At 53.6% G+C, this 23,717-nt stretch overlaps 1 protein-coding gene across 1 annotated transcript; it reads right to left on the reverse strand.

The window, feature by feature from the left end:
- Window positions 1-1,926: 1,926 nt before the first annotated feature.
- Window positions 1,927-10,044, reverse strand: CPSF4L (cleavage and polyadenylation specific factor 4 like). The gene is made up of 8 exons (XM_066386586.1): window positions 9,942-10,044; window positions 9,430-9,480; window positions 7,648-7,800; window positions 4,822-4,917; window positions 3,989-4,082; window positions 3,381-3,560; window positions 2,514-2,673; window positions 1,927-1,941 (listed from the first exon to the last, which is right to left on the reverse strand). Exons 1-8 carry the CDS (start codon window positions 10,042-10,044, stop codon window positions 1,927-1,929), a joined length of 852 nt encoding a protein of 283 aa, XP_066242683.1.
- Between the last annotated feature and the right edge of the window lie 13,673 nt (window positions 10,045-23,717).

Below are 23,717 nucleotides of genomic sequence, written 5' to 3' on the forward strand. Positions count from 1 at the left end.
TTCTCACTTACAAATGCCCCAACAAGGAAAGTTCATTCCACAGCAGTGCTAATAATCATGTGAGCTGGCAGGTAAAAGCCTCCATCCAGGACGAGCGTCTTCACAACTGGAGCTGCAGGTAGTGGGCTGGCGTGTGCAGGAGCCGGCGTGCTTTCATTTCAGTAGGAGTCGGGGACCGACCTTCCCCGAGTCAAGAGAAGAGGAAGAATGCTCTTGATGTGATCTGCCACTTTAAACGGCCTCCTTAATTTTGTGTCTTAAAATCCTGCTCCACGTCTTCCGTGGAGTGGGAGAGAGCTTCCTAGGTGAGCAACAGCACTTAGGTTTGGCCTCCAGAGCAGCAGCGTGGCTTCTGAACTAAATCTTCCAGCAACTCGCATCGAAATCCAGCCTGAGTCCACACAAGTAATCCATCTCCACCTTCCCACCCATCCTGCAGATGGCGGTGCCTGGGCCCCTCTGCAGCCTTGAGACTTTCAGGAGGGTTCTGTGACAGAAGGTCACAAGTATTCACCAGCATGCCTAAACCCCGGTGGCAACCCACATGGTCTGTATAAGGTGGATTATCCTGGTGGTGTCCACTTGAGTTGAATTCTCAATCCTAACTTAATATTGGGAATATTGAGTATTCTGGGTAAAGTACTTTTCTCTAACACATTAAAATTTGAAAATGAAACCCTTTTGTTGTATTATCAGTGGGGTGTTTTACACTCCGTGGGAAACCCTGTCTGCTATCGCTGTCCTGACCAGTCCTTTTTCTCCTGACCGTCCTAGTTACTCTCCACACCTCCCACGCCACGTGCCTGCAGCACACTGCCACCATTCTTCATAACAGGTCTTCTGTAAATAAAAACGTCCTCTGTTCTGATTAGTTGCCTCTTTCAGACCTTCACCTGTGTCCTCAGGCAAGTCACCTCCCTTCCTGGAGCCCCCTCGGTCTGGACTGTCAAGTCCTACTTTACAGAGATTTGGTGAGATTAGAAGTCTCGCACATACTAACTCCAGCAAGGTCTGACAGTAGGAATTAAAATAGCATCTCTTTTAAAACTGCCAGCAGCATTATATTATGTTTAGATATGTTCGGGTTCTAAACTTGAACCAAGCAGGAGACACCCAGCACAGTCCCCCAAAGTCCAGCCTCCGCCTGGGAGCTCACTCTGTCAAAGCCGAGTGCAACGCAGACTTCTTTCCGTGCGTGCTCTCCTTCTTGTCCTCATGCCCGCCCTGTGATGCAGATGCTGTTCAGCACATTTTTCAGAACGGGGAAGCGGAGGCAGGAGGGTGAGTAATGCGCCTATGTGGCTATATGGTATTTGTCAGAGCAGCCCTTGGGGGAGCTGGCATTTGGACCCTCTCCCCAAACCTGTCTCCTTTCAGGCTGCCTCACCCCCCACCCTCCAGCTCTGGCAGGTAGGGAGCTGTCTCCACCTGCCAAAGGTAGGGGGCTAGTCCTGCCCACACCTTATATTGTAGCTCTTTCTCCAAAAGACAACTGCTTAGCGCCCTATTCCTCTCCCCATGGGGGGAATTTCGCCCCAGCGTCGACTGCTGCAGTGGCATAGACTGTACAGCCTTAAGTGTCCACATCTTGTCCTGCCCCTCAGGAACAGCCTTGTGTGTGCCAGCTAGCTCCCTGTAACCCCGTACCAGGCACGCACAGAGTGTAACCTTAAACACAAGCCACACAGGGACGCAGCTGTCATGCTCAAGAACACCACTCGATTTAATCACCAGGTTGCGGCAGCAGTTGAGGCCGTCCGCACAGGAATTGCCAGGTGCAGCCCCAACTTCTCTGGGCGCACAGGAGCTGAGCAGAGTAGAGTACTTTCCTGTACACACGAGCTTTGGGTTTTACACACATCTTGCTCCCCCGTTTTATGGAAAGCTCATCCTGCCAGACAGTCTGCCTCCAATCCTGTTGTATTTTTAGTACCCGTTCACCTATAGGGTAAGAGGAAATAAACCAAAATGCACAGGCTACTCCACATCTCATCCCGTTTAGGACAACAGTGGGCTCAAAGGGACGTTGGGACTGGCAGGTCCTCAATCCCCCAGACAGGCCAGGGGTTACATTTTCATAGCTCTTACCCGTTCAGTATTAACTGCAGTTAAAGGTATAGTGGCCCATTTTTTGACACTGAAAGAGAAAAAGTTACCCAAGGTGCTACATTCCCCCACTTCTGACTTCTGCCCCCCACATCTTATGGACATTATATCATATATAAATAACTCCAGAAAATCAGTAGGCAGCAAAATAAGATATGAAAGATATTTACCTTATTAGCTTTTTAAAGAAACTTGTCTGGCGGGAGATAAAAACAAGATGAGGTTGGTGAGACTTACCAGTCCTAATGTAGTTTACCAGTATTCCCTCATTCCCTTAATTCACACTCCTGCACCCCCGTGCAGTTCTCTGTGGTGGGAAGGGAGTCACACATCCTGCAGCAGCTAATCGCCCCGCTCTCCAGCCGTCAACAGAAAACAGCCCGGGCCCCTCCCTCAGCCCTACTCACCCTGCAGCACAGGCCCTGCTCCTGCGCCCTGAGCCCCAGGCGGCAGGACACCAGCTGCTTCTGGGGCCGCATCGGAGGCGGGACGAGCAGCCATCGGGAAAGGGGGTTTGCAGAGTCCCCAGGTAGAAGCAGGAGGCGCTGACTCCCGTGGCCGGCTGGGCTGCAGATACAGGGACCGTGTGAAGAAGCCAAGACCTCCCGCAGCCATTCCTTCTGCACATCATGGCAACATTCCACCAAGGGCAGGGGCTCAGGCCAGGCATTCAGGCACAAGCCAGATTTTGAAATGCCTATATATGTACCATTCTAATTGCCGAAAGCAAAGCTTCTGATGAAGGTAAAAAATGGGCTTATGAATCCCCGGGTCATTGAGGGTTGCTTCCCACTTTCTAGTGGAAATGCCACTCGGAATCAGCAGGTGTCGCCCTTCTCCCATGCCATTGCCATCCCAGCCTGGCCTGGACCCTCTGCTAATTGACACCTAATTAATGAGAGCAGCAGCAATCGTTCTTCGTTCTTCGGTCTCAGGCCCTACAGAAACAGGCGGGGCAGGCGGCAGATGTGGCCCACAGGCCGCAGAGTGCTGACCCTGCTGGGGGCTGTCATCAGTGCCTGGTATCCGCAGGATGAGTTCTGTTCCCACAAGGGCCCCACACAGCAGGGTGGCCCTGATTCACAATAACAATTTTGGACCATGAGTCCTGGGCTAGATCCATGTTCTTTAACAAAACCACGTGGGTGTTATCCAGCTAAGGAGAAGGGGGGCCTCACGGGGCGGTGGTGGTGCTGAGAGCTGAAATCCTACCTGAATCAGCAGAGCTTATAGAGGTCGGAGGGGGTCAAGGAGCAACCACCACACGGCTGTGCCTTTCCCAGGACTGGAACACTGAGCTGATGGTGTGCGAGTGAGGGCAGCTGGGCCAGTGCAGGGTCAGGACTCCGAGCTCCCCAGGAAATGCATGCAGTAAGTGGCGGGAGACACGTCGCCCCTTCCTGCCTGCACTCACCTTCATATCACTTGGGTTGAATAAAAGAATCATCTTGGGACTGAGGAAGCAGAGACAGACAATTACAGTGGGACTCTCTAACCCGCTCCTCACCTGCTCTCTGAGCTGCGCGGATTTCACGTCCCAGAGGCCCAGGAAGGAGCCGGAACCTGTGCGGGGAGTGAGAACTGCAGGTTTGGGTGTTAAATGTTTCTACTCTATTTCTACAACAGTTCGTGAGGAGCTACGTGCCCATCCCCAGCACAAACCTCCATGAGCAGCATGGCTTGGAGCACAATGCCCCCCCCCCCGAAGGCACTGCAGGGGTGAGGGGAGAGGGGCCAGGGGAGCAAGGCAGCAGAACCGGGCGGCAGATGCCGGACGCTGCCGGGCACTCCATCTCCCGCCTCGGGCCTTGAAGCCATGGAAGGATCTAGATCTGGAAGCCAGAGAGAGGGTGGGCCCTGCACTCAGGGGGATGATACTTACTGTGCATATTGGCACTCGGGTCTCTCGGGGCAGAAGCCAACGAAGTAGTTACCGCACATCGTCCTGTGGACATGGCGGTATTTACACAGGGGACCTGCTGGGCAGCAAGAAACCAGCCAGAAGGATCTGCATTAGCGAAGCGGGGTGGGGGCAGGGGGGCAGCATGACCAAGCTCCCTGGGAAGGGTCCGGATGGTCATGGGCTCACCACTTCTCTGGGTGTGTAAAGGCCCCTCAACTCTCCATAGTGCCCGTAGCCATGTGCTGGAGTCAGGAAAGGGACCTTGGAATGCGCAGGGTGGGAAGTGTCCCTAACACGCTCTGTCTTGAAGGACTTACGTAGATGCGGACCGTAACTGCCACCTTGTATTTGTTGAGCCACAGGAGATACTCCGAGGCAAGGCTAACCCCACATCTCCCTGCCCTCCTCCAGCACCCCTCCCTGGAACCACCCCCTATGGACCAGACCTTTGGCAAGGGCCCCCCGTGGGTCCCGGGTCCCTACATCTGAGCGGCCCAGCGGCCCTAGCGGGGAGGTGTTTTCCTTTCCACAAGCTCACACAGCTGATAGATCCTGAAGCCATCGGGATGTGAACCCAAGTAAGCCTGTTTCAAGAAGCCCACCATGCCCACACCAGGCTGCATAGTGTCAAGAAGGGTTTTCCCACGGGAACGAGAGTGAGAACTGTGGAAAGGACTTCTATGGGGCTTCAACTCAGGGCCAGACCTCACCCCCACAGAGCCTCACCAGCAGTTTGCAGCCTCCCTGTGGGGGGGGGACTGCCTGTTCTGGTCACCCACACCCCCTAACCCCCCTCTCTGTTGGGGCCTCACCATCTTTGCAGAAACCTTGGTCATACCAAGGACAGCTCTGGGTCTTGGAAGCTGCCTTTGTGTGAAGAAAGGAGCAATCCTTGTTGCTGCAATCGCCTGAAAACCCCAGCATTCTCTATATTAAGAGGTTCATCTTCATGGTCACTTCTGCCCTCCCCACACAGAACTGACCTCGCCCCTTCAAATAGAAGCCACTTGCTTTCCTTCTGGTCGCCAGCAGCTTTTGAGGAGAGTCAAGTATTTCTCATCCTTCCTGCAATCTAAGAAGGGTGGACCCTCAATAATATTTGCTAAGCAGGGCTTGGGGTGAATGTACACATTTGGAGGAGCTGGGGCAGGGCTAGAGACCAAGGAGGGGGAACAGAAACTGAAGGCATTAGACACCATCAGGGAGGAAGGAACCAGGAAAGACAGGGAAACGGAGGACCCAGGGCTGGCAGCTTAAGACCCAAGAAGACACAAGACACCGAATAGAGATGTTGCCATGCGCTGTGACTAAAAGCCCGCTCTTACTCCCTGCCATGAAACCGACCCCGCCTTCAGAGCCTGGGGAGTAGCTCTTCTCAGTGAAATCACCAAGAAGAGCAGAGCCCTGCTTCAGAGCCTCACCGGGATGCAGAGATGCCACGGAGAGAACACCTGTGGTTGCTGTAGAGAGCAAGACCCAGGGCTTCTAGAAGGAGCCAGCACTGTCTGCACAGACCATTCTAGACTTGCCGTGAGAACCCTCTTAGATGTCTCTCAGGACCCAGGGGCTCTGACAACAGCATGGGGGAGATTCAGTCCATTTCCTACCACCATCAAGCTGGGAATTGGTGTTTCCATTCTCACCCCCCCTTAAATGTCCACAACTCAGCCTTTTAGAGCCGAAAGGAACCCCATAGTGTCTATGATGGTGGTTTTCAAACTGCTCCAAAGAGATCTGTTTTGTACATTGGGCTTCTGCAAGCCAAGGGCTCACCTGAAGAAGAGCACTGCTGATTCCTAGGAGCTCTAAACCACGGTCCAGACCTCCCATTTCAGAAGCAAAAACACCAGGGATCAGAGAGGGGAGATGTCATGTCCATTTCCACAGGGTTTCCTCACATTGACAAGGGGTTCGCTTGGTCATCACCAGCGTGCAGTTGATGTAGGGCTTGAGCTTTCTAATGGAATCTAAGTGACCCCCACCCTGGGGCTGGTGAACACTTCATAAATGGAGACCATGGGAAGTCATCCTATGCGCTGGTGTAGCCTTTCTGCCCTGGATGCACGTTTCTGCATTCTTCTTGCGGCCAGCAGGTGGCGCCCTCACCTCACCCTCCAGAGATACCCCGGGTACCTTTGGGATGGACACAGCCAGGAGCAGGGGCCAAAGACTGCAGACTCCCTCGCGCTTTTCTACTGCCCCCTCCCACTTCTGCACTCCCCAACAATATATTTTAAGATAAAACAATTTTCTTTCAATAAGAATGATAATTACTTCAGTATGAGATTAGAAACAGATATTTGTTCATTCACTCTAACAGCCAAAACATACCTTACGTATTGTAATCAATTGATATACCTGTCTGCCCTTCAGAATGGGAGTTCTTGGAGGGCAGAAGGAGGGGACCTGGCCCTATTCCTGTATTCATGCCCAGCACGGTATCTCCAAAAGAAAACCAATCCAGGGGTAAATGACTCAGATACTCTCTGTCCTTTCCCTCCACAAACCCGTGTGGGCAGCCCTCAGACACTGCCACAGCTCTCAGCTCCAAGGGGCAGGCAGGACACCGATTCTGGCCTGGAAGGAGCTCTTGCTGACCCAGGGGTGCTCTGCATTAGTCCCAGATAGCCAGCTCCCCCGCCTCCCACTGATGAAGACCACCTGTCCCAGTGCGGGCTCAGTTTCCAAGCCAAGCCACCTCTGCCGGAGGCGTCCCTGGAGACTGTCCCTGCTCTCTCTCTCTCTCTCTCTCTCTCTCTCTCTCTCTCTCTCCTTCCAGGTCACTACTCTTTTCAGAACACAATTTGAAAACCACTGGACTAGACAATCCTTCAGGCTCCTTCCAGTTCGGAAAAGCACTGAGCTGTAGAATTCTATGGACAAAGATGAGGCAGAAACACACCCACAGATTCCTTGCTTAAATGGGGCAGGAAGTGGTGGCGGCTCCCCGCTCTGTGCCCCTTGGGTGACAAAAGAACGTCTGGAGATCAAATGGAGGTGAAATGCTGGCCCAGACCTGACCACACAAGATAATTCTAGGGGTTATAGTTCTGAACCTCATGGTTATTTGTTTACAGTTATGTTTTATTGCCAGTAAGTGATGCTAGTTGTCCATTTGTGGAAGCAATGTCAAGTTTTCTTCTAAAATAAGAGTTTAAAATGGCAACACAGTTGGAAGATCAGATGATGGTGCAGGTCAATGGGACAGCTGCTTTGTGAGAATGACCAGCATCAGGAAAGTGGTCCCCATGAGCCTGCTGTTTGGGACCACTGGCCTGGACCTCCGTCCCCGTCCCAAACCCCAGACAGAGATGACCCATTCGAGGTTATTTCCAGATGGTCAGTCTGGGTGTGTGACTTAGCCAGGACTGGGCAGGGAAACAATTCAGCCTTTGATTCCAACTGCACCCTCTGCTACCTTTGGGGTAAACGGTATGTGCCTGAGCCTGGAGCGGGCAGATAAACAGGGACCAGGGTTCAGTTCCACCTTCTCTAGAGCATTGGAGAGGCTTAGACAGGCCTGGTCTGCCACCTGACACATGTAAGGCACCCTGTGGGCGTCCCTCCCAAACATCCCATCCCACAGCCCACACTGCCTCCCTCCAAGGGAAAGGTCTGGAGCCCAGCAGGAACATTACCGAACTTGGAGTAGAAGTAACACTTGGGCATCCGGGTGACATCGTACTGGTGCAGGAACTTGCACTGGTCGCTTTTCTTGCACAGGCCCCGGAGCCAGTGCTTACACACCACAGTCTTCCCCCCGCGGGTGTGCCGGAACGGGCATAACTTGCCTGGGGACCAGAGCACCGAGATGGGGGCACCCCCACCTAGTCACAGCCTGGACGCTCTCATCCCTGGGCCCCAGCTGCCCTCCTTCCATCCTGTCTCCTGGCCCCTGGTGGTGGCTAGACCTGGGGGCCAGAGAAAACACGGATGCCCTGCTGTTGTCTGAACAGGTGGCTGCTCCCACGACCTCACCTTTGCCGGAACTTTCCTCTCTGCCTGGCGTGGTGCTGCTGTGCAACTCCAGCAAGCCCCCAGGCTGTTAGGACACCCCTGGAAGCAGCCTACAGCCCTCTCTCCCCCAGGCTTACCGGGGGGGGGCTCCTACCAGAGAGCACAGCCATGACTTCCAGCCCTAGACATGCTTCCCCCACCACCACTTCCATGACGCAGCCAGTGCTCATTAAGGGCCTATTGAATTCAAGTCTTTAAAAAAAAAAAAGTTATGCTTCCTGATTCCAGGAGTCTAATGCAATGAGCAACTCTGTAAAGATTTAGAAGGAAATGGGAATGTGATCATTTAACTCTTATCAACGTCACGTTGCCCTCAGCAGGAACGACACCCCAGTTCCCAAGTTTCTAAGCGGGGCTGGTCTCATGCATCTGATAACATTTGCGATGGGGGGGTCTTTATAAATTGCCTTAACCTCCACCCCTGGCCATGGACTTGCTTGAATCTGACCTTCCGCAAAAAGTTTTATTTCTTTGCAAAAGTGTATCCCTGTGAAACAGTGCTCTAGAGACTGGATGGGCCAAGCTGAGGACACAGGACCCAAGGAGGCATCACTTACTCCTGGCTTCACAAAGCCATCAGCGATCAGTGAGCCTGTCCTTTCTCACCCCATCTCCCAGGCTGACCCAAAGACAAAGGAAGCACATGGCAAAATGGCTCCAGGCCCTCCCTGCCTGGGCCCCTCCTGCCTCCCAGCTTCCCCAAAACAGACTCACTTGATCCTGAAAGCAGATCCAAAACTCACTCACACTGGCAGGAGTTCATAACCTCTGCCTAGAGGGGAACCGTCACCTTGGAGGCCAGACTTTTTTTTTTTTTGGGCAACCGTGTATTTTTATAGGAAGAGCTTGTGAATGGTTCCTGAGTCAGAAGAAAAGCTGAGAACTCCTGTATTTGAGACAGGCCCTTTGGGGAGAGGAGCTACTGCTTGATCCAAATCAGGGTGGAGGGGAAATAGGAGTGCTTGTTGGTAGCATTTCAGAGACTGCGCCTGAGCTCCCTTGGGGCAGAGGGAATGGACGGAACAGCTGAGTGAGCCCCGCACTGATTCAGAGGACAAGGGTGGAGGAAGAATGCCACTCTCCCAGCTGGGAAAAATAAAGAGGCAGCGTTTTCCTGGGGCCCGTGGGCTGAAACCCACTAATAATACCATCCCCAGCAAGGCAGAAAGAAGGACTGCCCCCTTCCAGGCAGCTCTGGCCGCCCTAACCAATGCTACCGAGTCGGAAATCCTTGGGGGCCTGCTTCTTGGTCAACTCACCCACTTGCCCACTGCCTACTTATTAAAATTCTGCCCCATCCCAACTTCCCCTCCCCATGTGCAAACTCAACACCCTATTTATTCTAGGCTGAGTTGAGCCCCGTGTGGGTAAGACAGTCACCCCAGGCCCACCTGCCTGCCTACCTTTCTCACAGAGCCCTTTAGGGAAGAAGTCACACACCGCTGAGCCCGACTCTGGAAGGGGGAGATGGAGAGAGAGGAGGAAGCTTCCACAGAGGTCCTCTACCCCACTGGCAAGTCCCCCAGAACCCTTCTCAAGTGCTGCCTTTGGATGCTGGCCTCTGGAACCAGCCTTCAGACCTCACCACCTAAGCCGCCCAACTCTGCAACAGAGGTCGAGGGGGGCCCAAGGCCAGCCTGGGGGGGGGCAGCATGGTTTTCCTGGCTTTTCTTGATTCGCCTTCTCTCTTTTCTCAGTCTGCAAAATGGGCTGTCTGGAAGGCAGCCCTATTTTCCTGGAATGCTGCCCAAGCTGTAGGAGGGGAGGCCCGAGGCCCTGAGATTAGAGGGCTAAACTGGGCCTCAGTCTCCCTGGTGAGCAGCAGAGGGATGGGGCTGCCCCATCAGGATGCTGAGCAGAGCGGTCTGGGGGAGGGAGGGCTCCCAGAGGAATGGCTGGCACCCTTCCTACTCACTATTCATGCCCTGGAAAGGCAGGACTCCTGTGCCCTTTTGCATCTCTACGTCCTCCTCCAGGGTGAAAGTGAGCCTCCCCAGCCCCGCAACGACTTCTTCCATCTTCCCTCTCCTGCTGGGGCTACTAACAGCTGCTCAAGGCCCTGCAGGTGGATCCTATATAGCTCCAGGAGGCCCTTCAAGGGCCAAGGGTCTGACGCCAGGGTCTAGGTGACTGCCAGGCTACACGCTGGGCCCAGCTGCATAGGAGTGGGGCCCAGCTGTCTGCCCACTCCCACCAATGCAGGTGTGGCCGCCCCAGGGCCCTGCACCCCTACACTGTATAAGCAAGTCAGTCCCGTCCCGACGCAGGCTGTTGGGGAGGAATGAGCAGAGGCCCACATGTGGCTTATCTCTGTTCGTTCCCAAACCCACACACCGCATATGCACGGACGTTACCAAACCTGCGCTCATACTTTCAACATGAGGACACAAACCAGGTTAGCAAGAGAACTTGCACAAACCAACCAGGGCCAGGCTGTTGTGATTCGCCGGCGCTTGGGAGCCAGAGGGTGTGGGGGCGGGGCGGGGTGCAGAAGGATGGAGCCGCCGTCCCCCCCTCACCCCACCTCCCTCTTCCCTCCAATCGGGGCCCCAGCCAACCCCTCCCTCTGGGGCTCCTGACACCCCTTTTCTGGCCTGAGTGACAAGCCCCAAGTGAGCTCTTCCTGGGAGAGAGGGAAGAGAGACTGAAACCCAGAGGAATCGGAAATAGCTGGATGAATGGCGCTTTGTTTACTCCGCGCACAATCGCACGCTGGGCTGGGGGTGGAACCGACCCGAGGCCGCGGCCTCCCCGCCAGGATTCTACGGAGCCATCCCAGCGCTTCCCCGCCCCTGAGAAAGTGCTTTGTAAACGAAATCTCTATGCAAATGTTGTTTTATTATTATTACCCGCCCCCCGGGGGGCCTGGAGACATCTGAAAATGCTTTCAAAGGAGCTTTGTAGGGCTCTAACTGGGGCAAGCGTCCCCCTCTCCCTCCCCCGGCTCTGAGCCCCTAATTGGCCTTTGCTCAGCTGGAGCTGGTGTTTTCCAGAGTCGCACTGGAGCTGATGCCTACAGAACCCAAATGCCGTCCTTCCCCGACCCGCTGGGAGAGGTGGGCCAGGCCCTGCAGGTCCCCAGCTGGGCCAACAAGAATGAGCCTGCTGGGTTTTGTCTCCCTGGAGGAGCTGTGGCTCTAGATGTGTTGTTCTTTTGAACTCTGGATCAGAAGAGAAAATAGTTGGAGAGAACCTGGAGCCAAGAAGAGACCCAGATGGGCAGGGAGGGGATGCAAGAGTTCCCAGAAACTTGGGCCTACCTGCAACCAGTTCCTAGGAAGGTGCCATGGGTGGGGAAGGGGGTCCCTGGGCTAGATGCCCTGGCTTCTCTTGGCCCGATGCATGTGCCCTGATCAGTCCAAGAACATATTCCTCTGTCAGCACAGGCTCGTTTCAGACCCACACCAACCTGGCAGGGCCACCAGGCAAACGATGAAACCCAGGCCCAGCAAACCCAAGGGCACATGGTTGGGGAGGTTGTAGCAATGGAATTCAAGTACACGTCTCTGGGCGTTTTCCTTCTATAAACATCTGAGGAGCCTCTCCACACTAGGGACTGGGGACCCCAAACAAAGGACTGTGTCCCTGTACTTCAGGGACGGCCCAGTCCAGTGGGCGCACGTTCACCAGCACAGTGAGAATGGTAAGGGGAGAGCCTACCAAGCAGGGGGGGGGGGGCAGGGAGGGCTCTCCGGGATGATGGGGAGAATATTCCAGAAGAGGGGCCATCTGCACAAAGGCCCTGGGCCTTGAAGCAACATGGCAGGTTGAGGGCCGGTCAAGGGTTTGGTTTGGTGGAAGCATGGGTTTTGAGACGGGGAGGGACAGGTGACAAGATTGGAAAAGTAAGTAGGGCCTGAGCTCGAAGTGTCTTTTACGACTTGGTTTTTATCATGAGGGAAACCAGGGGAGGGCCCAGGAAAAACTAGAAGAGCAACACACAGCTCCCTGGGGAAGACTTGTGGAGAAAAGACAGGCAGCAGGCTGCTTAGGAGGTGAAAACTACTAAGAAAGAACTGGAGATAGAGCCAGAGGACCTCCCAGCCTGCTGAGGGCTGCAGAGTTCATCGTGAGGACCGAGGAGGAAGGAAGCTCCGGCGGAGACCTCTGTCCATCGGCCCCAGCAGCCCCGCCTCTTCCGGTCCAGGTCCCGCCCCCCACCTGGACTCCCGTCCCACCTTCATGTGCCTGGCCTGAACAAGGTACAGGAGGGATGCCGCGTAGATGCGCGCCCTTCCTCCCAAGACCTCATCAGAAAAATGACAGCACATAGCATTCACGGTTTTTATTCTCCAAAATACCTTCTGTAGTGGGTTGAATCCCCCCTCACACACTCCAAAAAAAAAGATAGTCCAAGTCCTAACCCCTGGTCCCTGTGAATGTGACCTTATTTGGCAATTGGGTCTTTGCAGATGTAATTAAGGATCTTGAGGTGAGATCATCCTGGAATTAGGATGAGTCCCAGACAAAAGGACTGGTGTTCTTATAAGAAAGAAGAGGGAGACTGGAGACACGCAAAGGCAGAAGAGGCCTAGGGAAGAAGACCCTGTCAGACAGAGGACGAGAGCGGGGCAGCCAGTGCCCACGAGTGCCAAGGAAGGCTGGCCATCGCAGGGAGCCAGGAGGGACGTCTGGGCTCGCATCTCCCTCAGACGTTCTGGAAGGAGCCAACCTTGCCAGCGCCTTGCTCTCAGACTTTCGGCCTCCAGAACTATGAAAAAACAGATTCCTGTTGTCTTAAGCCACCACCTTTGTGATCATTTTTCACGGCAGCCTCAGGAAACTAATACATCGTCCCACTCAGAAACTCAATTTCGGAAGACCTCACCCCCTTATAGATAAGCAAATGGACATACAGAACAGGTGGCTGGCTGCCAAGGTCCCACAGCTAACGAATGTCAACAGGGAGTCTGACCTGGGTTTCCCACCTTGCAAGCCCTCTGTCTCACTCAGATCAGGGGAGTGTCCCCCAGCCTGTTTCTATTGCCACCTCACGGGCTCGAGCGGACCAGCCCCGCACTGTCCTGGCAATGCCCTGGAGAAGGGCTCTGGGGCATCTCCTCTGGAACCTCACAGTTCACTCTTCTGTGCCTGGGAGCGTATCCCCAACACTATGTTTTCATTGATTAATTCATGGCTGCAAAGTGGGTGCGTAAGTCGCTACACAAACAGTGGCGTTAATTTTTAATCACCATCATTACGAGGCTCTCATGTCTAACCCCAGCTGCGGTTCTCCTGAGTCATCACCCTCCCTTTAGAAGCGAGTTGCTCTGAAAAGCAGGGGCTGCTGGGAACTCTAGAACTCTCTGGCTGCAGAAGTCATTGTGCCCAGGCCCCTGGCATTGGACCAGTCACAGGCAGTGCTTTTCTGGCCACACCTTCCTTTCTGGTATCTGTTCATCTGCCTCTCGGCACCTGGGCACCCTGAAAGGCTGCAGACTGTGGCATCGGGCAGGCCAGGGTTCAGATCCAAGGCTGGTCATTTAATCACCTTTCTGAGCCCCAGATGCTGCCCAGACCCACAGCAGGACCTACGTGGGGGGCTGTCAATAACCGGATCTCTGGCACGGGGAGCCGTCCTTCCCAGGAGGATTGTGCTATGAGGCACTAAACGGGGCATACCCTGGGTCTCAGAGCTCCAGGTGTCCTGCCCCCAGTCCGTGACCCCTCCCCTCCTTCAAGTTGATTATTCCTAAGGGCCCCATAAGAGAAGCTGACTGCCACTCAGCCCCAGGAACAATGAGTCAGTGTTCCCTGCCCTCTTCATTGCTCTTTGTACCCCAGAGATGCCACTTTGTGGGGACAGCTGTTCACCTCACAGAAGCCACTTGGAGTGTGGGGAAGTGAGGTCCAGTGGCTGGGACGGTCCTGCTCCGTCTTTGCCCGGGAGCTCAGTCTCTGGGAGTCCAGTGGTTCTAGGAACTACACTCTGGAAAAGTGTCTCCTCCTGGGAGCTTGGACACAGTACCAGGACTAATGAGCCTCCCCCCATTTCTCACCAGGGCCTCTTCCAGTGCTCACTGGAGCCACTTAAGTTGCTTCTACCCGTTTTACAGGTAAAGAAACCAAGAACCAAACTGGTGAAGTGACTGCCTAAGCTCACACAGGGACCTAGATGTTGGGAACAGGGACCTAGAATCCCAACCTTTGCTACCAGTTATGAGGATTTAATTGGTTGAGGTTCACTCCTATCTGTAGTCTAATTCCCCCAAACCCGGAAAGAGAGCCATCACCATTTCTCTCCTATAGCTGAGAAAACAGGCTCAGAGTCTTCACAAAGACGCAAGCTCAGTCTGCATGACCCCAAAGCCAAACTCCCCCGGGCTGCTGAGCTGCGGTGTGTGGGAAGGGGGCAGGAGTGTGGGGGGTGAGAAGGGAAGGGTGGAGGCAGGTGTGGGGGTCCTGGGGGTGATGTTTGAGAGTGTGACTGGGCCTCTGCCTGGGCATCTGCGTTGTATTTTAGCTCCAAGAGGCAAGGAGATAGGACATTTGGTGCTCAAGAGCCAGCCCAGATAGCTTTTTCCCTCCATTCTTGTCACCACCAAGTATCTTGGTCTTCAGGCGGCCTTCAGCAGAGCTCCTCAAGGCTCAGCGGAGGCTGCCCCGAGCCTCCTGGAGCTCAGAGGGAAGCCTCCCTGGGTCCTGCCTAGGAGGGTGTGGTAGACAGAATGTTCCCTCAAATACCTACACCCTGATGCCAACCCTCTGAATATGTCCATCTTATATGGCAGAAGGGACATTACAGATGTGATTAAGGACCTTGAGATGGGGAGTTTATCCTGGATTATTTGGGTGGGCTTGGTGTAATCACCGAATCCTATAAGACAAAGGCAGGAGGGACAGAGGGAGGGAGGGAGGGAAAAGAGAGACAGATTTTTTTTTTTACAGAGACAGAAAGAGAGTCAGAGAGAGGGATAGTTAGGGACAGACAGACAGGAACGAAGAGAGATGAGAAGCATCAATCATTAGTTTTGCATTGTGACACCTTAGTTGTTCATTGATTGCTTTCTCATGTGCTTTGACTGTGGGGCTACAGAAGACCAAGTAACCCCTTGCTCAAGCCAGCGACCTTGGGTCCAAGCTGATGAGCTTTTGCTCAAACCAGATGAGCCCATACTCAAGGGGGTGACCTCGAGGTCTTGAACCTGGGTCCTCTGTGTCCCAGTCCGATGCTCTATTCACTGTGCCACCGCCTGGTTAGGCAAAAGAGAGATATTTAAAGAAAGAGAGAGAGAGAGAGATCTGAAGATTTTAATATGCTACACTCAAAGCTTTGAAGACAGGAGGTGGAGCCATGAGCCAAGGGACGCAGGCGGCCTCTAAAAGCTAGAGAGGCCAGGAAACAAACTCTGCTCTAGAACCTGGAATGCAGACCTTCCAAACCCAGAACTGTAAGACAATAAATTCAGATTGTTTGAAGTCACTACCCTTGTAACAAGTTGGCACAGCAACAATAGGACACTAAACAGAGGCGAAGGTAACCAATTGATAGGCAGTTAAATCTCATTTGCAGAGAGCTACTACAAGACCACTTAGCTCCCATCTGAATATCAAGGAGTTTCCAGGACAGACATGAAACAAATCCATTGACAGGTAGAGCATTGTCCAGGCAGCAGGGTACCAGATTTCCAGCGGAAGCAGCATGGTCCACTGGGGAGGCCACTTCTGGTTCTCTAGGGCTGCACTGGACAAGTCCACTGCTGAGAGGCTCGAGGGGCTGGGAGCCGGCTGGGGCAGGAACTCGAACCTGAGGCCTTGGGAGTCACTGAGAGTCCGCCTTTCAGCTTTGGGTCTGATTTGCATTCTAGAAAGAGCCCTCTGGCTGCAAACCTGGGGCCACTCTCCAAGGAAAGGCCTGAGAAGGGGCTCCAGCTGTGAACACACCAGAATCCAGAAGCGGCCCCAAGAAGGAAGATACAGAACCATTCCCTGCATCCCCGAGGGAGTCTGTGCCTTGTAAAATAGGAAAATGTAGACGGTCAAGATAAACCATAGTCATTAGCAAAGTTCTAATATCTTTCCCCGCGTCCCACTGGGCAGTCTGTGTACCTCCTGATGTGCCCTTTGCCTCACCTGGACGAGAGAGAGGAAGGTTTCTATAGAACACAGAACAGCCAGCTGGCCGGTGGATCCTGTGATGGATCAATTCTTCCAGCCACAGCCTGGGGTGCTGTTCACTTGGATGGATTGAGGGGCAAGGTCATACATTTGATCTTCCTGGAGGTCAATGGAGCCTGGAAGAAAAACTTCATGTTCATCAGCACAGGCTGCCCTGCAGTCTGTTATCTCTAAATGATTCCTGGGTCATGAGGGAGACAGAGGAGAGACGGAAAAACCCTCCAGGCCTTGGCGATCGACAGGGAGTCAATTGTGCCTACTTTGTGTTCGAAGTCTGGTGGCTGTGGCGGGCAAGCAGAGGGCAGCTCCTCATGGTTCCCGGCCTGGATAAACTATGCCCACCCCAGGGCTGGGGGGCGGGGGGCGGAGAGTCAGCAGGGCCCACAGCCCTGACCTTCTCTCCTGTGTTGATCAGAACCATAAAGCTGCCTTTGGTCTCATTTCTTGGCTTGTCTCTGAATTCCATCTCGGCCATGAATTCCGATCTAGATGTGCAGACATGCGGGAAGCTGCCCACGGTCTTGGTCAGCTGGGGCGGCTGCAGCGAAACTCCAGAGAGCAAGGGCTCCAACAGCAGACATGGATTTCTCACAGTTCTGGAGCCTGAACTCCGAGATCAAGATCCTGGCAGATTCAGTTTCTTGTGAGCAGTGGTCCCCAACCTTTTTTGGGCCATGGACCGGTTTAATGTCAGAAAATATTTTTACGGACCGGCCTTTAGGGTGGGACAGATAAATGCACAAAATAAAATTATGCGACTGGCGTAAAAACTGTGTTATTTTTACATATAATTGTCGAACTTACAAGACAAGCATCAAGAGTGAGTCTTAGATGATGTAACGATGAATCTGGTCATTTTTTTAAAAATAAAACACCGTTCAGACTTAACTATAAATAAAACGGAAATAATGGAAGTTATTTATTTTTTCTCTGCGGACCGGTACCAAATGGCCCACGGACTGGTACTGGGTGGAGAGAGACCTCTAGTCTCTTTTCCTCTTCTTACAAGGATACTGATCCCAGCAGGGGACCCACCCTCTTGACCTCATCCAACTCTAATCTCCTGCTCCAAGTCCTGCCTTCTGAGGCCATCTTATTGGGGGTTAGGGCATCAATATGTGAATTTGGGGGGACACAAACACTCTGTCCATAGCACCTATCTCATAGACACCTGTCTCCTTGACATTCATTTTGAAATGGCTTCCATATGTCTGAGCTCAAACTCTAACTTCCTTGAACTGGGTGCCACCTTCTCTGTCTTGCCCACTCAGGAATGTCACCACCACCCAGGTGCTTGGGCCAAGGCTGGAGGTGTCCTCGATTCCCCAAAAATGCTGGTTCCTGCTCACCACCTCACAGGTTCTTCCTCATTCCTTGATCTGGTTTGAACACCACTTTCTCGGCGGGGAGACACCGCCCCCATCACCTCTCTACAGGGAGAGTCTGGCATTCCCTGTGCTGACACCCACCAGTCATTTCCTCCAGAGTCCTCAGCACCGCAGGCAGTGTGTCCATTTATTGTCTTGCCCACCCCCATCTTAGCCCAAGCTGCCATCATATGACTTCTCTATCAGGTTAGGCCCACAAAAATATTTTCATTTCTTTAAAATCTGAAGAAAATACATGAACCTTTAGGTTGAAGAAGAACTTTTCATCTATATCAACCCATTCATCTTTTTTACCATCATGGTCATAAAATATCATTCTAACAACGTTTATGGAGGAAGGGACCCATGAAAAGTCACAGTGCCACCCTGGGGCCGTGTTTGTCTGGTCTGTGCTTGGCACGGAGTAGGTGCTCAATAAACACCGGATGAATAATTAAAGCTGTGCTGTGGATTTCTGTTTTCAGTCTCTCTGCAGTCAGCCCTGGCTCGGCTCGGGGCAGAGAGGAGCCCTGGCTGTAAGAAATGACATTGAGGCAGCATCATCTTGCAGGACGACTGGGAGATGGCACGGCCCACCTGTTGCCCCAGATTCACCGAGAGCAGATCATGGACGGGGCCGCCTTCCCGACCCATTCCTCCTTCTGACCCCAGAATGAGAAATTAGAAAGGGCCTCTGTGTGGTTATTTCTCAAATCCTCATAGGAACAATGTTACTAGCTAAAAAGAAGTGTCAGTTTTCTCCAGAAAGTAGGTACCATATTTCCCCATGTATAAGACGGTCTCATGTATAAGATGCACCTTAATTTTGGGGCCCAAAATTTGAAAAAAAAAAAGTATTACATAAAGTTATTGAACTCAAGTTTTATTCATCATAAAATACATACAACTCCTCATCACTGTTAAAACTCCCATTCATTAGCTTGTCCTCATCTGTGTCTGATGACAAATCACTGTCTTCAACAATGAGCGCAAAAACAAGCACGAAAAAGCAGAAAATGCAAGTAAAAAACTACAACCACTGTATAAGACGCACCCAGTTTTTAGACCCCAAATTTTTTGAAAAGGGGTGCATCTTATACATGGGGAACTATGGTAATTTAAGGTTCAAGTGTAACCCTGGCAGGTTGGCTTGGTGGATGGAGTGTCAGCCCAGTGTGCAGACGTCCCAGGTTTGATCCCTGGTCAGGGCACACATAAGAAGTGACCATCTGCTTCTTCCCCTCCCTTTCCATCTCCTCTCTCTCTTCTTCTGTTGCAGCCAGTGGCTGGATTGGTTGGAGTGTCGGCCCAAGGCATTGAGGATAGATAGCTCTGTTGATTTGAGCATGAGTCCCAGGCGGGCGTTGCCGGGTGGATCCCTGTCAGGGCACATGCAGGAGTCTATCTATGTCCCCTCATTTCACTTTAAAAAAAAAATTTAAGTATATAAATTTTCTCCTATGGGATTTCATGAGCCTTTTTCCCCTTTTTTGTTTTGAGTCAACAACACATGACCTGGAAACGTTTTTGTCTTGAATTGGCCCTTCTGGTGAAGGAAGGAAGGGAGGGAGGGAGGGAGGGAAGGAGGGAGGGAGGGAGGAAAGAAGGAAGGAAGGAAGGAAGGAAGGAAGGAAGGAAGGAAGGAAGGAAGGAAGGAAGGAAAGAAAGGGAAGGAAGGAAAAGGAAAGAGAAAGAAAGAAGAAAGAAAGAAAGAAAGAAAGAAAGAAAGAAAGAAAGAAAGAAAGAAAGAAAGAAAGAAAGAAAGAAAGAAAGAAAGAAAGAAAGAAAGAAAGAAAGAAAGAAAGAAAGAAAGAAAGAAAGAAAGAAAGAAAGAAAGAAAGAAAGAAAGAAAGAAAGAAAGAAAGAAAGAAAGAAAGAAAGAAAGAAAGAAAGAAAGAAAGAAAGAAAGAAAGAAAGAAAGAAAGAAAATCTCACCATTCCCGTAAGAGCAGTGATTTTTTGCAGCAGTCAACAGGATATTTGGCAAGGGCCCGAGCACATGCTGGAGAGATACGACTGATTGTGGGGAAGCCACTGGAATCTAGGTGGTGAGGTCAGGGATTCTCTCAGCCCTCTGCAGTGCCTGTTCCCAACACAGAATGGCCGGGCTCCAGGGATCGATACTGCTGAGGTTGAGAAATCCTGCTCTGGAAGAGTCTAAACTGTGTGCCTTGGGTGAATGACTTGGTTGGCTTGGGCCTAGCCCTCCAGAGGGTTGTTTTATTGATCTGTGTCTTGGCCTCAAGCCTTTGATTCATACTGAGCAGAAAAGCAGCCCTATTGGGTTGTGCTTGAATGTATCAATATCTCCTACGAGACTGTGGTGGAGGACGTTGTCTGGAACCCCAGCCCTGCCGCCTCCAAAGATCTGACGGGAATCTCTCTCAGGCCCGAGTCAGAAAAAGCTGAGCTGCTTCTGGGACTGTTTCAATGCTGTGGACATTGTGAGTCTCATAACAGTTCGGTTTCCCTTTTTGCTTTGACAGATAGGAAGCTCAGAGCCCAATTCCCAGCCCACCTTTGAGAACTGTGGAGGCCCACCCTGGTAACAGTTCTGTGTACCAGTCTCTTAGTTCTCTGCATGTTTGTTCCACCCTTGTTTTCCCTCTGATCTATTTTTAGCCTATTGTAATTTAGGTATTTTGAGCTGCCTTGATCCTTTTTGGAATAAAGCAAGGCATAAAAACAAAACAAAATTCAGCCAAGCCCTGCAGCCTTGAGGGGTGCTTTTTAACATGCCAAATGTCATTTCAGGGTTGGAGTCCTGCTGGGGAGGCAGCTCTCCTTGGCTCCTCCTGTCCCCTTCCTGGGAGGCTCACCTTGGACAACAGCTCAGTGAGTTAGAGCAACAGGTTTAGAGGCAAAACCACCAACATCCATCCATCTGCCTGCAAATACGTCCCCTCTCCCCAAAATGTTCTTTCCCGTCTCCCATCTGGCTGCTGGCAGGAGGCCACGGGGCCTGCAGAAGACTGCAGAGGGGAAGCAGACAGACTCTCCTGGTTTCTGCGCCTCACTTTCCTTTCCTGCATCTTTAATCAGGATTGGGGTTCAAAGATTCTTTGTGTACCAGTGATCATGGCGCAGGCACGGGAGGGGCCGTACCAGGGAGGCTCCTGCCTGAGTGTGTAGCAAGTTGGGCACTTTGGGAAGCTGTGAAGGCCAGGGGAGCTAGCGAGGGATATGAACACTGCATACACCTGAAAAGGTTGTCCGGTTTGCACCGTCTGGGAAGCACAGCCCCTTCTCAGGTGCTGTTCTGCACCTGCCTGGGCCTCACTGAGCACTGCATTCCCCTGCAGCTGCCTAGAGCTAGAGTGTGGCCCCAGGGCCCCGGCACTCCTGCTGGGCTGGGGATGTGTGCCTGGTCCTGGTCCCGCCCTTGGGTCCACAATACTATCTGTGTATAACCCCAGTCTCAGCCATGTCCCTCATTAGCTCTAATGAGCCAGTCTAGGGACAGAGGGATATTTTAATTATGCTTTTGTTTTCCAGAGAAAGTACACATGCAGCCCAAATTTCTGTCAGTGCTGGGAAAGGGACAGCGTTTCCGGGACCTGTCCACCACACTGGGCCTGCGTGGAGAGGAGGGAGTGCGAGGGGCGTCAGCGAGCAGCCAGCGCAGTGCCACCCAGGCTGCGGTTCCCTTCTCAGATACGCCACAGCAGAGGGGAATGTGGGCACCAGGGAGGGAAGGGGGTGAGGCAGGAGAGGGGCTGGGGGAGTCACCACTGGGTCCCCACCCAGGGCAGACACACCCCTGACCTGTTTCCCAAGGAATGAAGCTTCGGGGCAAGTGATAGGAGAAAGCATTTTCAGTCAGTAATGTTCTGGTTCTCACCTGGTGATTTGGAGGAAGTAGCCAAGTGGCTCCTAGCATGTAAAATGGGGACACCAGAGTCCACCTCACTGGGCCACGAGGCTGAATAAGAACACCATATCAACTGTACGTTGACTTTCCAGGTCAAATAGTAGAAGGCACCTGCTGTGTCCTGGTGGGGACAGACCCCATGCGTGGTGGCACCTGAGGCTGAGAACACAGCCTCTCTCGGTTTAATAACAGGCATGCAGACACCAGGTCAGAGACTGTGGGCAGCCCAGCCCTGCAGGACCAGTCAGATCCCCATTAACAGGTGAGGAGAATGAGACACAAAGCAGCCAACTGAAGAAGTGCCCGAGGCCCCCAATGGGTAAGTGGCAGTTGGAACACCAGTTTAAGAGCCCCTGAGGCCTGCCTAGGCAGAGAGAGGGTGGAGAGTCCTGCAGGCCGCAAGGGCCTCAAAGGGGCTGAGAGAGAAGCTACCTAGGCCCCCGAGAGCCACTGGGGCACAGGCAGCCATGGGACCCCAATTCTGCACCCTCATCCCCATCCACCCACATCCCACAATAGCGCTCCCCCAAAGCACAAACACCAGATATGCTATAGGGCTTTTTTAATGTTGCCTCACTGTTTTTAACAATATCATGAAAAAAATATACAGTTCAGACTCTGGAACTGACCACCGTCTGGATGGGTTTCAAGGGCAGCTGGCTACATTACTTGAAACTGAGCACCCACAGGGTACTGGAATCAGGAACTAAGTTAGTGTCTGAGTCAGGATCTGGCGGAAATGGGATGCTGGGGTGGCCACCCCCACCCGCCCTGGCTGGATCCTGTGCAGTCAGTCCCCCCCCCCTTGGCTGGATCCTGTGCAGTCAGTCCCCCCCTCCTGGGTGGATCCTGTGCAGTCAGTCCCCCCCCTCCTGGGTGGATCCTGTGCAGTCAGTCCCCCCCTCCTGGGTGGATCCTGTGCAGTCAGTCCCCCCCTCCTGGGTGGATCCTGTGCAGTCAGTCCCCCCCCTCCTGGGTGGATCCTGTGCAGTCAGTCCCCCCCTCCTGGGTGGATCCTGTGCAGTCAGTCCCCCCCCTCCTGGGTGGATCCTGTGCAGTCAGTCCCCCTCCCTCCTGGGTGGATCCCTGTGTAGTCAGTCCCCCCCCCGCTGGATCCTGTGCAGTCAGTCCCCCCCCCTCCTGGGTGGATCCTGTGCAGTCAGTCTCCCCCCTCCTGGGTGGATCCTGTGCAGTCAGTCCCCCCCCTCCTGGGTGGATCCTGTGCAGTCAGTCCCCCCCCCTCCTGGGTGGATCCTGTGCAGTCAGTCCCCCCCTCCTGGGTGGATCCTGTGCAGTCAGTCCCCCCCCCGGCTGGATCCTGTGCAGTCAGTCCCCCCCCTCCTGGGTGGATCCTGTGCAGTCAGTCCCCCCCCCTCCTGGCTGGATCCTGTGCAGTCAGTCCCCCCCCTCCTGGGTGGATCCTGTGCAGTCAGTCCCCCCCCCTCCTGGGTGGATCCTGTGCAGTCAGTCCCCCCCTCCTGGGTGGATCCTGTGCAGTCAGTCCCCCCCCCGGCTGGATCCTGTGCAGTCAGTCCCCCCCCTCCTGGGTGGATCCTGTGCAGTCAGTCCCCCCCTCCTGGGTGGATCCTGTGCAGTCAGTCCCCCCCCTCCTGGGTGGATCCTGTGCAGTCAGTCCCCCCCTCCTGGGTGGATCCTGTGCAGTCAGTCCCCCCCCTCCTGGGTGGATCCTGTGCAGTCAGTCCCCCTCCCTCCTGGGTGGATCCCTGTGTAGTCAGTCCCCCCCCCGCTGGATCCTGTGCAGTCAGTCCCCCCCCTCCTGGGTGGATCCTGTGCAGTCAGTCTCCCCCCTCCTGGGTGGATCCTGTGCAGTCAGTCCCCCCCCTCCTGGGTGGATCCTGTGCAGTCAGTCCCCCCCCCTCCTGGGTGGATCCTGTGCAGTCAGTCCCCCCCTCCTGGGTGGATCCTGTGCAGTCAGTCCCCCCCCCGGCTGGATCCTGTGCAGTCAGTCCCCCCCCTCCTGGGTGGATCCTGTGCAGTCAGTCCCCCCCCCCTCCTGGCTGGATCCTGTGCAGTCAGTCCCCCCCTCCTGGGTGGATCCTGTGCAGTCAGTCCCCCCCCCCGGCTGGATCCTGTGCAGTCAGTCCCCCCCTCCTGGGTGGATCCTGTGCAGTCAGTCCCCCCCCCCTCCTGGCTGGATCCTGTGCAGTCAGTCCCCCCCTCCTGGGTGGATCCTGTGCAGTCAGTCCCCCCCTCCTGGGTGGATCCTGTGCAGTCAGTCCCCCCCGGGTGGATCCTGTGCAGTCAGTCCCCCCCCCTCCCACTGGCTACAGGGGGACAGGAGGAGGTGGGTCAGAAAAATCAATGGTCAGTTAAC

This window comes from Saccopteryx leptura, chromosome 5 (assembly GCF_036850995.1).
Source record: "Saccopteryx leptura isolate mSacLep1 chromosome 5, mSacLep1_pri_phased_curated, whole genome shotgun sequence".
In the NCBI taxonomy this organism is placed as follows: Eukaryota; Metazoa; Chordata; class Mammalia; order Chiroptera; family Emballonuridae; genus Saccopteryx; species Saccopteryx leptura.